We start from the raw sequence: 14,090 nt of genomic DNA, 5'->3' as shown, positions 1-14,090 counted from the left end.
GTGAAACTTCAAAACATACAGTAAAATTGTGATAAACGTAACAGGATAGCACATTGATGACAAGTAGAGGAAAGTAAACCGTAGAGAGTATCATTCCTCGTCAAACAAGACCTTGTTATTGATAATCAGCTCCCTCGTCACAACCAATACCTCCTTCTCCCGCCTGTATCCCGAAGCATTCGGCTCAGAAGCAATACTGCATGTAACATTCGCCGCACACCTGCGGCGCCACGACGTCGGCGTCTTGCTGGCACCGCCGCGGTCCCCTGGGTTGGGAAGCGTCTCACGACTGGCGCGGTGGACATATTCCACCACCTCGAGATATCTCCTCTTCGACAGCCAGGCCCTCAGCCGCTCTATCTGCAGGAACTCCGCCATCTTCTCCAGCTTCGCATAGGCGATGTAGTCGAGTCCATCCTCCTCTGTCCACAGGAACAGCATGACGCCACTTCGTAGATAGTCCAGCGCGTGGCGGAACACGCCGGGGTCGAGGTCGAGATGGAAGTAGCTCGAAGGCACCGGAGACTCGGGCTGCGAGACGCCGCCGCAGCTGTACAGCCGAGCGGCGTTTCCGAACGAGAACTGCTGCGCAAGGTATTGGCTACCATCTGCCATGCCATCAACAAGAGTCGTTCTTGTTGTGATGAACTGCTCTTCTCCGACGTATAGGATGATGCGACCTGGATCCATTACTCTCGTGACTAGTGTCGCAATGTTGTGTGGTCAAGGCTCAGAGATGTGGAAGGTCGAGAACCGTGGAGATGATATCACGTTTGACACAGTCTCTGAGAGTTTAGAGGAACCCTGCCTGGAAGACCTTGCAAAGAAAAAGCACGCAAGTCGAACCTTGGTTGGCAAATGCAGTGAACCAGGGGAATCTTCAAACCTTCTTCATAGACCGTTTTGTTCACAATTGCACAGCCCCGAGACAAATCATCAAATGATAGCACAACTGGAATCGTGTTCTCAATGTATATCGATGTTCTGTATGTATACTAGCTCCCAAAGAGCCTGCTCATAGCCCAGTGGCTTCTGCTACCCATGCTGCTCCTTGCTATGATCCTATTGTTGCCAGTGCTCCGAATTGTGAATGCTTCTGTGACCCTAGAAGACCATTGAAAGCATAATAGGGTATATCCGTGTGCTTTCCCTCAACTCCCATGCTATGCGTGTATTTTGTCATGGACCCACCAAACGTAAGGATAGCGACCAAGTTGTCTAATGCAGAGAGAAGCCGTGCCAGTGAAAACACCCTGCCTCTCTGGCTGGATGGCGCAAAACAAAACAAACCCATATAATCCAAATAGCTGTACAGCAAGCCCCAGCAATAAAAGCATGGAGAGCGCTAGTCCGTCTCGCAAACCAAGATTCGGGGGATGCAGCTTTCCTAAACGCCAATACACCCAAAGCATGCCTACCTATTCTATGCATGTGCTCGTGTATATATGCATTGCCGATCGTGTCATGTAGTCCATAATCATGACCATCAACTCCTCATGTGACCCCAGTGCCCCGGATTCGATTACGCGTGCTGTGACGACAGCCATAGACTGGCGAACCTGATAGAATTGTCCCAAATAGTCTGTAAGCGTCGTTGACAAGACAGCGAGAGACCGGTCGCACAGATTAGAAGTAAATTTATGTTGACAGGAATCGAAAACCAGAGATTCCAATCAGGACGGTATGGGTGTTGTGCTTCCCTGGGCCTTCAATTCTAGTGGGTGCCTCTAGCCCTCAGAGGCTCCTGTGGAATAGGAGAAATATGAGAGGCCTGGTCTGCCTTTGGCAGATCAAGTCGCTTTCGGAACCAGCCTCCACGCTCCCATTGGCCAGCCGCGTATAAAGCGCTATTGCGAGTTTCATCGTTCTGAATGCCAAGAAGCAAAGTTTCAAGCCTCTTGAAATCGATGGGTTTCAGGATCCACCCGTCGAAGCCCGCACCGATATATGAGTCCTTGTCCTTTTCGACCAAAGATGCAGAAACTGCAAAAATGGGAATTCTCCCCTGGTTAAGGGCAAGCCTTGAGAGACCAGCATGATCATCTGAGCGCTCAGTCGTCCTGATCATCTTCGTGCTAGTAAGACCATCCACAATGGGCATCTGTTGAGCAGAGGTTAGCAAAAGCTGTTGCGTGGCTGGGCGCCTGACTGAGAGAGCATTTCCTCACCTGCATGTCCATTAGGACGACGTCGAACTCCTTGGACTTCTCCTTGTGTACAGTAGCGCAATCTTCGCCGTTCAAGGTGTGGAAAACCAAGTGGCCAGATTTCTCTAAGCGCTTGCGCAGGATCTTCATATTGACCGGATCGTCCTCTGCAACTAGTATTTGTAATGCTGCTGCTTCGGGCGAGGGATTCGTGGTATTGGTGTCTTGAAAGTCCTTCGCATCAATAGATTTCGCTGGCTGAACAGCACCTGATCCTTCTGGTTTGTCAGGGATTTCAAAGAGCACTCCTGATCTCTCACTTGGCTGTGGATTCTCGGGAAGATCGCTGTACTCGTCAGGAATCTTGACAGGCTTGATCGGTGTCTTGCTATCCGTAACGAATTGTAGGCCAACTGGAGCGATGGCCACATCATCTCTGCCAGGTTCCGGAGCAGACCTTGATCGAGGAATATCTGCATCTGAGGTCCCACGTCGAGACAAATTGCCCGGTCGTCCTACAGGTTGATATAACGCACCTCTAGAGCTACTCCTTTGTTTCGTGGTGTGCTCAGATTCAGGTTCTCCCAATGCAAGGGGCGTCTGGATGGCATCGATTAGACGATCGGCATCGCTCCTAAAGCTTCCGGCACTACCCTTGCTCGTGACACTACGATGGCTGGTAAGGCTAATCACCTCATCTAAGCTCTTCCTCTCAGACTCTTCACCAGGGCTTACTCTGGTTCGGTCAACTAGCAACACTTCGCCATCGTGCGTCGGTGGCCTGGTTGTAGATATAGATGCGGTGATCGATGCTGTAGCTGTAGCCTCTCCCGTGCCAGGATCCGATGTACCGCTAGATTGTAACTCGAATGGTAGTTGGATCACGAAGCGAGATCCCTTGCCTTCGTCTGATTTCAAGCGCAGCTGACCTTCCATGTTGCGAACAATTCTGGCGACAACAGCTAATCCTAAACCAAGTGTTCGAGTATTGGGTTTCTCCTCCGTGTGCTTTTCTAGAGGAAGCGCTTCGTCCACTTCGCTAGAGACCTGCTCCAAGTCGCGGAAGAGGGCGTCTAATTGGTCACCATTCATCCCTCGTCCTGTATCTTGCACGACTATTTCCACCAGCACTCGATTATCTTGGACTTCCGTCGAGTATAGCTCAATCCTGACGAGACCTTCAGTAGTGTGCTGAACCGCGTTTGCAGTCACATTTGCTACCGCCTGCCTCACCCTGCGCTGATCACCGTATACATATTTCGGCAGCCCTGGATGTTCAATGACTTCATAGCTGATGCCCTTCCTTCTTGCGTCGTTTTCGAAAGGTTCTGTAGCTTCCCTGATGCAGGCACAAAAGTCGAACAGCTCGTCTTTGATCAATTCCTGGCCTTCCTCAGTATTAGTAAGGTCAAGTAAGTCGTTAATGACATAGATGAGCGATTTCGAGGCCGAGTGGGACTTTGCAAGATTGTCCCTGGTCTCTTGGTCCAGACTGCCCTCGAGCGCAATTTCTAGATAATTGATGATGGCGTTCAGAGGCGTGCGAACCTCGTGTGCAGAGTTTGCGAGAAGTAATCGTGTTAAACGGCTGCTCTGAATTGCCGCTTCTTTCTGTCGCCACACCTCAATGAATTTACCTGCCATACAAATCAGCACATTGTGGTAGTAAATGGGTAGGGGTTTTCCTTTTGGCTTACCGTAAACAAGACAGAGCACAGCTGCGGTCTCTACTTGTTCCTCAGACCATTCTCGGCTCATGCCTAGCACCGTCTCGTGCCAAGTTTTGAAGCTCTTTCTAGGCTCGAGATAGTTCTGCGTGCCCTCGCGAATGAACTTCTCGTACGGGTTTCCGGCCCATTTCACCTCCTTGACTTGACCTCTCCTGAAAAAAACAATGAAATCGTCACCGCCCACACTTAGAGGTACATACAGCAGCCCAGCGATCACCGTGAAACCAGGTGGGTATCGTAAGTCGGGGAAGTCAGTCCCGATATCCTGAGATGTTACCACTGAAGTGAATTTGCGGACTCTGAGATACTCAAGCATGGCAAGAGCTTCTTGGGACTGGGGAAGCTTCCCAAGGATTTTGGTCTCGCCTCGAATTGAAAGCATACCAAAGTCGGCGTCAAACAATTTGAGCAGATCATCAGAAGAAGCAATGATGTAACCTGCAGGATTTTTGTCCGTAGGAACTGTGTTGATGAGCTTGCGCGCTTGAAGCCGGGAGGCGTATGATAAACGCTCGATATTCCGGGATACTGTGTCACCAACAAGACGACACATCTTTCTTATCGGAAAAGAAACCCGCATACCCCTCGGTCCGTAGGAGTGACATGCGATAAGACCCCATAGGTCGTTAAATGCGTTGATGGAAATGGACATGGAGGAGCGAACGGCCATGTTAGCGAGATACTTCAAATGAATAGGGGACATGGCTCGCAGATATGAATGCGTCATATCCAAAGCGGTCTCCAAATCATCCGTTGAGCGGCAGACCAGCCGAGCGGTCTCTTGATCGCGATCATACAATAACCGTACTTTGTTGAGCTTGTACAACTCACGGGCCTGCTTCGGGATATCAGATGCGGGAAAGTGCAACCCGTGGTAAAGGTCCTTGGTTTGCTGTGGATCAATAAGCTCCGTCACGACTTTGCCGTTGAAGGACGAATCGAATTGGTAGATCATCACACGATGGAATCCTGTCAGCTCCTTGACAATACCGACTAGGATTTTTAAAAGCTTCTCCAGGGTAGGAGCGGAAGCCAGCTGCTCCTGAACTTGTGAAAGAATGTCAAACACTTGCATCGCCCCGGCTTCGCCTCTTCGCTTTCGAGCACTCCTCAGGACTCGTAACGGTCTGCTCAAGACTTCTGTGCTCTCGGTAAGCTCTTCGAGCGTTGGGTTTGCGTCAAGCGTGTCCTCTGGAACGTCGGGAGTAAGCTCTTCAACCGGCCGGAGGGGGTAGTCCTGGTCATCGTCGAGTTCGAACTCGCAAATAATAAGATCTGGATGGGCTGGGTTGACGTGAATAGCACACCACAACTTGACTGATCTCTTTTTCGGTGGCCGAACCGACATACTGAAAACCTCAGGCCCATTCACCGATGGATCTGCCTCCTCGTCTTTGATGAAGTCAATGTGATCTAGCAGATTATCTGCCTGCTCCTCGGTCAAAATGTCCATAAAGTTTGCCAGTCGAAAGAGCTCCCGAGGCGTGTATCCGATGATACGTTTGGAGTTTTCGCTGGCGTAGCGTACCGAGAATGTCCCATCTGGTTCCTCTCTGATAGCGAGCATGAGACCAAAGCCTTGCACGGCACCAGGGGTATGAATCGGCTCATCTTCACAACGTTCAAGTCTCCCATCTCTGCCTGTAATGACAAGATGACCTTCATCGGTCATGACATGCTTGAAGCGAGTGGTCATGAAAGTATCCTGCGAGGTCTCCCCGTCCGGGGCGACTCCAACAGAACTACCATGTGGGCTCCGCTTCGAAATTTGGTCCTGAGACGGCTCCGAATCGTCTTCGTCAGAGTGATCCTCCGTGAATATAGGTGTCGGGTCAATGGTCGCACGACTCTGAGAGGGCAAGCCTGACTGGAATCGAACCATGGTGTCGGTTCTTCGTTGTTGGCCCCGGGGGCCAGGTGACATGATGGGAGATGAGACCGAGGGGCCGGAAGCAGTTGTGGCACTACGGGCACGCTTCGTGATAGTCTCCGTGTCCATCCTGGGGTGAGGGGGTCGTTGGACGGAGCTGGCTGAGCGCTCCGAGAAGTAGTCTTGTCTGCCGCTCCTCCCGTGGGGGTCAACACTGATGACGGATCGAATGGGGAAAACCCGATCACCAGGATCTTGCTGACTACCGTGGCCAAGCTGGCGATCGGAAGCGTTGCTATACGAGGTGGTCACCGAAGCGTTGGATGAAGCTTCGAGATTCGCAGTTGACGCGGCGGAGAGATCGATCCGAGGCTTATCAGAATGAGCACCGTCCTGCCCAAATTTGCCATGGTCTAGAATTCTAGGAGTATCTTGAACATCCAAATCGCGATCATTATGCTGAGAATCAGAGATTGGTGTTGTAGGTTGTTGCGGGCCATGGGACTGGCCCTGATCTGAATCCATGCCTCACTGAAATTCCCGAGGCCTAGAGCCCCATCCAACAGGCGTCTGTGACCGGTCGTTGTCCTCCGCCAGATCTGTCCCTGTCGATGAACAGAGTAGAGTTGAATAGATCTTGTGACATTGGGTTCTCGCCGCGAATCTTTCGTACGCCGTGAGCGCGCACTCTTCGTTGTTTTCTCAAGGCTCCTCCTGCTGAAGTGTATTGAGGTGGAGTCGTCGCGGGGTCTTTCTTCAAGGAGGGATCTAACGGCGAAGGGCGATGCGAAGGGCCCTTGCGAACAGGATCAGTGTCGACGCAAGATGGTGTTGATGCTAGGCTCGAAGTCTCTGGAAGGATGTCGGCGGCTTGTGCAAAACTCACGACGGGAGATCAGGTGAGCAGCAGAGAGCTGGTCTCGTGGTGAACCTTTGCAGATGAGTCCAACACAGAAGCAGAGACTAGGTACGCAATAGATAGACAGAATGGGTGAGGTAGGAGCCACAGATGTGTTTGGAGAGTCGAGGGAAGATTGCCACGGGCGCCACACAGCTGACTGGGTGTCTGGGTGTGTGCCACCGGGGCAGGCCCTGTGGAGATGAACGGCGTGCGGTAGTCGCCCTTCTAGTGCTCTGCCAGCCACTCACAGGCCCTTCCCAGAACCCCCAAGATTCCCGTAGTGTACTATGCAGTAGGTATGCACGGTATGGCACTCAGCGAAAAGGCGGGACAGTGAACTTGGAAGGAGCAACCCACCCCACCTCGGGCCCACCACTCACCCAGCCAGAATAGCCTTTTGCTGCTCCCGGGCGCCGAATCTTTCCCATGCTTGAAATATGGTCGTCGTGCCTTTCCCATAGTAACCCCGTTTCTTATGACCTGCACTACCGCGCCGTGCTTAACCACACTCAGTATCTCCAGCGCTGATCAATGCACCGCAGTGACTGTCCACCTAACCATAGGGTACCAGTAGGGGAACTTATTCTGTTACATGGCAGCAAAGATCAACCGACCTTATAAATGTGACAGGTTTTACTTGTTTTCCCTTACGTGATGATACCTACCTACTGGGGAGAATCTGTTCAGGGGCTCCTTGCAATACGTATACCTACCTGGGCACCTACCTACCTAGGGTACGTATACGCTTCCATTTGGATATCATTTCTGAAGAAGCAATTGCTTATCGACAGGTGTTCTGTGGTGCTACCTCCTGAAAGATCGGCAGAAGGGAGGGCGGCCATGTTTCGCGTTTGCTGGCTCTTGTCAGGTTTGGCTGGCTCGCTGGCTCAGGTCGGCTGGTTGGATCGACGATCCCACGGCAAGGGTGGTGCCTTTGTCCGTCTGTCCGTTCTGGTGATCTTTCGATTGACAGCCCGTACATGCATGCCAGTCGAGTTACTGAGCTGTCGCCCTGCTCCTCCTCACCTGTCTCGTCCGATGTAGCCGACTGCTGATAAAGGTATTCTTGAGCACTTGTAGAAGCGCTCTTTAGATCAAGAAACTCTTGTAACAATGGGTAATCCAGCCCATGAGATCGGGGAGCTTGGACCAGTCTCTGATGTCATCCAGTCCGATCGATTTCTTCAGGTAGACCCTCCACCAATCGCATCCAGTTTTCGGCAGGCTGGATATCCCGTTTCAGTAAGAGCGTTCGTGCCTGTCTGGCCTGGCCTACAAAGGTCTTCGGTAGTCTGTCTGTGGTTCGGTATGCACCACCTGTGTAGGTGGCTGCCCACCCGAGCCGCCCCTACACAAAAGTACCGTACAGTGCCGTGCAGGCACCCCAAGCCTGTCAAACCACCATGATCAGCAAAGAGATGATTCAACAACGTCTTTTTGTAGCCGGCAAAATTCGCATCTCGAATAGTCGCTTTGTTCTAGTAAATGACAACTCATTATATAAACGCTGGCCAAAACTGCCAGGCTCCGTTTCTAAGTCGTCACCTCAGAAGCATTTTCGATTGCCTTGAACCACTGTACCTCACTAACTTCAGCTATTCAGCTTCCAACAATCGTCTTTAATCAATGGTTTTGGTAACTATTTTTTGAAGCCTCTCTGAATAAGGCTGTTCAAGCGGTAGGAGTTGACTCTCGACACAACTCCAACGTCGACGAGGTCGCCTCGGAGTTCGCCAAGCTCTCCATAGACAGCGAAGTCCCCGAGCTCTCGCACATCGTCCCAAGTCAACATTATGGAGGTAGATTCGGAGAAGAAGGAAGACGAGGAAGACGCTGAGCTGCCAGATGCCGAGGTGTACGAAATGACTATAACCGTGGAGTTGAAGGTCATGGTAGACGATTTGCGACAATTGGATACCATTGTCCTGCATCTCGATCTGGAAGTCCCCCGAGGTAGGGGCCAAGTCGCTTCGATCAAGGTCAACGTTTCCGTCGAGGTGTCGCACAGTGAATAAGATAAACTCAGGCTAGTTCCAGAAGACAAGGTAAGGTAAGTCAAGAATGCTGGCATTCAATATATCTAAGATGCGTGGTTGACCACGCACAGTAAGTTTCATACTCTACTTTCATATATCGTGTCTTGTGCGCCCCGTATCTAAATAAGCAATTCGAATGAACAATCGTTTTTTGTGTGTAGCGTTTCAGGACTCTCTGTTCTTCATCTGTCTCTTTCCATCTTCAATGCCAATGTGGGTCCCTTGACGAACTGCCCTGACCCGTCGTTCGTCATCGTTCCGGGATCTATACCGGCCCGGAAGCTCACACACTCCGGACGAACAGGTCCGCTCTCATGAGGCCTACGAAGGACCAAAAAGCTTCCATCCAAATTCTACTGGTCTGGTAGTGTAGTCGGTTTATCACGTCAGCCTAACATGAATCAATTTGGTTCACTCGGGTTTCGCTGAAGGTCCCCGGTTCAAGCCCGGGCTAGATCAAATCTTTTTTTTGTTCTTCTTTTTTTGTTCCTTGGCGGTGCTGGCAGCTGCTGTATCATTGTGTATATGTCTTTTCCTGCCTCGTGAATCATTTCTGCACAGGAAGGCAACCCTAAGTTTACGTTCTACGTGCAATGCGTCCGTATCTGCGCTTGAACCTCTCTAGAGCTTTGCCCTTGCATCAGGATAGTTACACCTAACATAGTACTTGGCATTATTTCTCAGGGTCCTCGGGGTCGTGGGATGGACAGGCCCTGTCGCTCGCCGATGCCGACGCCGCACGCACCTCCCCATCTCCAAGACCCTGGCGGTCCCCTATAGCACAAGGCACCTTTCACTAAATGAGAGTTACGCAACAGCTATAGCTGCAAGCCTGGCGCCTCGGGCTGCAGAGAAACATTCTAGTTTACATCTGGGCATGCACACTACATGCAGCTCGCATGCCTTTCCTACTTACACCATCTAAGACATACATACTGTACCTATTCAGAACCAAACCCCCCATGAACGAGCGGAGAGAAAACTCCTCGCAGTCCCTGGAATCTCTCACGTAACAATTACGGCGTCCTGTGCACGCGTGGGAGCGACAATGGCCAGGAAACGCCCGCCGCCGTGGTGTCATAGTATCACACGAGACGAGCAAAATAGCAAAAATTAGAAACCCGCGTGAGGCGATTTACGTGAAAGATGAATGAGAAATGGCTCATGGCCACCCGTGAATAGGCGAGATCTAAGTAGGGGCGGCGGTTTTTTGATCGCTGTATAAAGGCCCTGCTCTGCTGTGGCGCCAGTGCTTCGCTGGCAGTAAACAGGTTTGAGGTGCCAGCAGCAGCAGCAGCAGCAACCCTTCATCTCCTCAACAATGAAGATATCACCGAGACCTCCGGGGCGGCGTAGGGTTGATCACTGCAACACAGTCCCTCGCCCATGCATCCGCTGAGCCATTTTGCGAGGGTTTCTGGCAGCAACCATTGGCTCCTCACCTGCCTTTCGGACATGATTCTTCACTTGGAGCCCGTTAACTCCCTCTATGTCCCCGTGGGCTGCCTCAGCGGACTGATATCAGAGTGACTGATCTCAAACCCGCCAGACCGTACATATACCAGCAGCAGTGCCCCTCCACTGGCATGTCGACATCCTCACCTCACCTTTCCTCAGGACCCCGTCCCGGATTGGGCTAGGGGACATCAACACCAACCAACGCTCAAAAAAAGTCCCAGGCTAATGGAAACTCTCATCCCACGCCCGTTTAAAGTGTGCATGGATGAGCGGATGGATTAGATGGGACAGATGGGACAGAGTTGAATGGCGTGCGACGCCGGTCGCGGGAGCAGAAACAGGTGCACGACTCGTGGCAGCGCGGCGGACCAGCCCTCAATCGGGTAACGGCGCAAACAGAAAAAAAAAGCCTTGTGGCCCTTCATCTCGTCATGTTCCTGAACCGCCGTTGCCGTTGCCAACCCCCGGAACACCTGGAGAATCCCAAGGCGCTATGGAGACAGGACCTGCTGCACCTGACTGACCGACCCTGATGGGAGGCGGGCCCCCCATCCCATTCGTACCGGTACTGTGCCACTCTAAATTGCCCAGGAGGGAGAGGGGAGGACGCTTGCGACCGATTCACCGACCGACCGAACCACGACCGACCGTACCGCAAGTCAGTCTCTGCCTGGGCGCGGGCGGAGTCTTGTGTCGCTCTCTTCACCATCGATCGTTAAGTGCCATATTAGCGGGGAACCACCAGCTCGGGCCGGTTAGGGCGAAAAAAAATTTGAACGCTCGCTGCACCATCGATAGGAGAGAGGCGCGCCCGCCCACCCCTTGGCGGCGCTGGACGAGGGAACTTACCGCAGCTTCTCCGGGCAAGAAGTCCCAACTGCAGGAGCCGCGGCCGATCGCGCTCACTGGATAACTCGGCATTGCACCGGGATATGGGATGGCACCCAAGGATGGGCATGGGATGGGATATGGAACGCCCCCCTTCATTCTCGACAATCGGACAACGTGCACAACACGCATTTGCGGCCCCATATTATTATCTCTCTCTCGATCGAGTTATGCAGGGGTCCTCACGAGCTTGTTTGTGTCTCCACGTCGTATCAGTACACCAACGTCATGGGTAATTTCCACACGTTGTGTGGTAATCTGGTATTGGTCTTTGGTCGTTGTTTTGTACAGCTTTTAGGTATGTACAGTTTGTCCTAATCCTCTCCTTTTTACGCCTGTTGTGTATGCAGCCCCCTGTCCCATGGTTGATGCCCCGTTGCTCCTCTAAGATACATGCACAAGTCCGGTAAATGCAATGCGTGGAAGAGGCAGATCGCCTCGTTTCCTTTTTTGGCAATGGACAGCATAGGCCTGGGGGTAGGCGTGGATGGTTGGAAGGCGGAAGCTTGCGGTTGGAAGTTTTTAACGGCGAGCAGCGCGAAGGGAACTTCCAAAGAGAGCATGTATTCAAGTTTAGAATGGTCATGCTGCAGCTTCAAATTCAGTTTCAAAGTTGAAAAAGAATGCTCTTCCAAAGAAAACACCCTCGTCCGGCCCCGTACCCCTGAACTTCGTTGCTATCACGCTTGACCTCATCGCCCCTTTTGTTTTCCAGATGCGCCTGGCCCGGCAAAATGTGGAAACCCAATCAAAAACTCCAAATGAGATATAAACAAAATTGGGAACGACAGAATGATGCTGAACATCTGGGAGGCGAGAGAGCCAGCCAGCCATATGTGCAGTGCATTTTCATGCAGACAATGCTCATGTCATATTTTCATATCCAAAATCCGAAACCCCCAAAAAAACCCCAAATCGCCACACCGATGAATCCGTCCGTCATGTGTCAGAAGCGAAGAAAATTGTGAGAATATGAACAGGCTATGTACGAGAAGGCATTGTCAGCCCCAGGATCCACCAAATTCCATTGACTAGAATCAGGATGGTCGAAAGTGATGTGCATTTACTGAGTATCCCAGAACGACGGGGCATTCGGATCGGGCGACTCAGTCATGATCGGCAGGGTGTGGGAGGAATAATCCGCCATCCAGAAAGCTGGATCGTCCTCGACCAGTGAGAAATTATTCATGCTGGTGACAGCCGTCGTGGGAACCAGAGACGATTCCTCGCCTGGAAGTGACGCAGGAGAAGGAAGAAATTTGTTCCCAGCCTTCATGAACTTAAAATCTTCATAGTCGATGGTGGTCAAATCTGTGCTGCCAAGCAGGTTTGCCTGCGTGGGGCCCAAATTGAAGCCAGTGCTGGTAGTACTGGTGCGGCTGAAAGTGCCCATGATGTCGAAATCGTCACCGGTGCTGGGAATGAAGTCTTCCACTTCGGAGACTTCGCCGGATGTTGACGTGGTCAGCGTTGGAGGTTGCTCGAACCCGCCAAAGCTTTGCGGTTGGCTGAAGCTGGACGGGGCAAAATTCTCGTTGGCCTTGGACGCGAATTCGAGTCCATCGTAGTGGCTCCAATCGACCGACGCGCTGAGGCCTGCGCTGAAGAGGGCGGGTTCGTGATCTGACACGCTGCCGAAGATATTGTCGAGGTTATCTGTGATGTACGGAGTATAGCCGATATTTGACAAGTCGAGCGGAGGCAGAGAGCTGTTCAACTGCATGAAGCTTGATGAGCCCGTCATCAAGGGCGAAGTCGCCTCGGACTTGGCCTTTCGCTGTTCCTGCAACAAGCCACCACTGCTGGCTGAAGAGCCCCGGCTGAGATTGTCCAAGGAGCGATTGCTGCTCGAGCTGTGTAGTGAGTTAACCCGGTGAAGCTGGTAGGGGCCTGCCTTCTGAGACGCCTTGGTGTGCTTGTATGTGGGCTTGTGGTGACCATTCTCATCAAATGTCAACATGCCATCCGAGTGGATGGTGTTTGCACGGCGTCTACGAGGTCCTCCTTTGGAGGAGACCTTGGAATTTGAGAGCGAGCTCCCGTCTTGGTCCTGGTCCTGGTCTGAGTCGGATTCGGGGACCGGCTCGAGATGCGACGTCTCCTTCTTATGGGTACATGTACAGCGGCCGCCGTGATTGCAGCAGCAGCTATCTACAGCAGAGACATGCCCAGTCAGCCTGGCCCCGAAATGAACCAATTCGCGAGGACAAAACTTACCCCTGTGACCCTCGAGCGTCGTCTTAAGATGGACGCATTTGTGAGTGGTCTTCTCTCCACAGTCGCATTTGACATGAGACGTGCGCGACTTGCGCATCGCACGACAGTGCTGGCATTGCGAAACGGGCCGGCCCTTCTTATTGATGTGCTGAAGAGGGCGATCTGCATGAAGACGTTTTGGTCAGCCACCAAGGCACTACATGGATTTGAGATATGGCTGGGGTCCTGCGGCTGTATACTGCTCGGCGTCGTTGCGGTGCCCTGCGGGCCGAATACTCGAGTTGAACGCCGGGACTGGCGGCAAATATCACTCACCTGCATGTTGGCAGTTGCTGACTCTGTGGCCGCGCACACAGGCTTCACAGGCCCACTTCTCACCGTCGATCAACATGGTGAGATTTGGTGAGAGGGTGAACTGTGAAATGGAAGAAAAGAAGAAGAGGTGTCGTCGAGTAATGAGGTTTTTGGGTAGCTCGTTACAGATGTGTTGGAGCTGCCGCGAGACGGAGGGTTTGGGGTGGGTCTTGGCACACGAGGCTCGCTAGCGAACAGAGGTGTGGAGGCCCGGGATGAGTGCAGGTTCGGAAGGTGTTCCTGTACGTACAGTACCTCGGGTAGGTACCGTGGAACGTGGTGGGAATGGATGTCGCCGCCGCTTGATGTAATGCACCGTAAAACGCGGAATAAAAAACAAGAAACAGAAAATCCAATGTCGCAAAATAGATAGTGTTTATAGAGACATTTCCTGGGGTATCGTATCGTATCGTGATGTGCGTGAAACTTTTCTTTTCCCGAATGCTGTGCCGAAAGACTCCAATTGACTGATGCCGACGCCGGAAAGAC

The 14,090-nt window shown here is 52.1% G+C and overlaps 3 protein-coding genes across 3 annotated transcripts; all 3 read right to left on the bottom strand.

The window, feature by feature from the left end:
* Positions 1–90: 90 nt before the first annotated feature.
* On the bottom strand, positions 91–690 carry UCRPA7_2681 (putative btb poz fold domain containing protein; the record flags this gene model as incomplete). The annotated part of the gene is made up of 1 exon (XM_007915282.1): positions 91–690. The coding sequence occupies one exon, from the start codon at positions 688–690 to the stop codon at positions 91–93; it is 600 nt and encodes a 199-aa protein (XP_007913473.1).
* A 1,024-nt stretch (positions 691–1,714) lies between these two features.
* On the bottom strand, positions 1,715–5,759 carry UCRPA7_2680 (putative hsp90-like protein; the record flags this gene model as incomplete). The annotated part of the gene is made up of 4 exons (XM_007915306.1): positions 1,715–2,101; positions 2,169–2,560; positions 2,684–3,784; positions 3,845–5,759. 4 exons carry the CDS (start codon positions 5,757–5,759, stop codon positions 1,715–1,717), a joined length of 3,795 nt encoding a protein of 1,264 aa, XP_007913497.1.
* Positions 5,760–12,093: 6,334 nt separating this feature from the next.
* On the bottom strand, positions 12,094–12,990 carry UCRPA7_2679 (putative copper fist dna binding domain-containing protein; the record flags this gene model as incomplete). The annotated part of the gene is made up of 1 exon (XM_007915280.1): positions 12,094–12,990. The coding sequence occupies one exon, from the start codon at positions 12,988–12,990 to the stop codon at positions 12,094–12,096; it is 897 nt and encodes a 298-aa protein (XP_007913471.1).
* Positions 12,991–14,090: the final 1,100 nt, after the last annotated feature.

This window comes from Phaeoacremonium minimum, assembly GCF_000392275.1.
Source record: "Phaeoacremonium minimum UCRPA7 unplaced genomic scaffold PA7_03_scaffold_184, whole genome shotgun sequence".
NCBI classification, from domain to species: domain Eukaryota; kingdom Fungi; phylum Ascomycota; class Sordariomycetes; order Togniniales; family Togniniaceae; genus Phaeoacremonium; species Phaeoacremonium minimum.
The sequence above is the reverse complement of the archived record's forward strand: the minus strand, read 5'-3'. Positions and strand labels throughout refer to the sequence as shown.